Source organism: Eimeria mitis, genomic scaffold (assembly GCF_000499745.2).
Source record: "Eimeria mitis Houghton genomic scaffold, Emh_scaff524, whole genome shotgun sequence".
Classification (NCBI taxonomy): domain Eukaryota; phylum Apicomplexa; class Conoidasida; order Eucoccidiorida; family Eimeriidae; genus Eimeria; species Eimeria mitis.
Genome location: NW_013573525.1, coordinates 6,071 through 6,987, shown reverse-complemented (window position 1 = coordinate 6,987; position 917 = coordinate 6,071). Strand labels below are relative to the sequence as shown.

At 59.0% G+C, this 917-nt stretch overlaps 1 protein-coding gene across 1 annotated transcript in view; it reads left to right on the top strand.

Moving 5' to 3' along the window:
• Positions 1-198: 198 nt before the first annotated feature.
• EMH_0015030 (uncharacterized protein) overlaps positions 199-917 on the top strand; it is a gene marked incomplete at both ends in the record, with an annotated part of 1,399 nt that continues 680 nt past the window's right edge. The window contains one exon of the mRNA XM_013500295.1: positions 199-917. Within this exon, the coding sequence (XP_013355749.1) occupies positions 199-917 (719 nt within the window).

Genomic DNA, 917 nt, shown 5'->3' with positions numbered 1-917 from the left:
AGCAGCAGCAGCAACAGCAGCAGCAGCAGCAACAGCAGCAGCAGCAGCAACAGCAGCAGCAGCAGCAGCACGAGCTTACTGGAGCTACTGGGCAGCAGCAGCACTCAGGTGATAGAAGAAGCATGCAGAGGAGCTGAAGCAGCAGCAGCAGCAGCAGACTTCAGCAGCAGCAGACGCAGCAGCACATGCAGCAGCCGCATGCCCTCGCCCTATAGAAGCCTCTTTGCTTCTAGCACCCCGCTGCTGCTGCAGCAGAAGCAGCAGCAGCAACAGCAGCAGCAGCAGCAGCAGCAGCCGAAGATGTGGCAGCGCCTGCAGCAAGAGGTTAGTGAGATCTTCAGCGATGCGCATGCAGGTAGCAGCAACAGCAGCAGCAGCAGCAGCAGCTCGGTTTCTGCTACCTTAACAGCAGCAGAAACTGCAGCAACAACAGCAGCAGCAGCAGCAGCAGCAGCAGCAGCAGCAGCAGAGGAAGCGGGGCCTGAGTCTCCTGTGCTGCTGAGGCATGCGATGGAGACACGGCTAGAACGAAAGGCAGCAACAGCAGCAGCAGCAGCAGCAGCAAGAAGCAGCCTCTTCCCTGCTGCTGCATCTGCTGCAGCAGCAAAAACATTCCTCTCTCATGTCGATCGCCGGCTGCAGCAGCTGCAGCAGCTGCAGCAGCAAACCCAAACAGCAGCAACACAAAAGAAACAAACCGTTGCAGCAGCAACTGCAGCAACTCCCGCAGCAGCAGCAGAAACCCCAGCAGCAGCAGCAGCAGCAACAACACTCCCTTCTGCTGCTGATCGGAGGCCCAGGTCTACCCCTGCTGCTGCAGCCACAGGCAGAAGCACGAGGAGTAAGACCAGCAGCAGCAGCAGCAGCAGCAGCAACCCCAACAGCAGCAACAAACCCAGCAGCAGCAAGTCCAACAG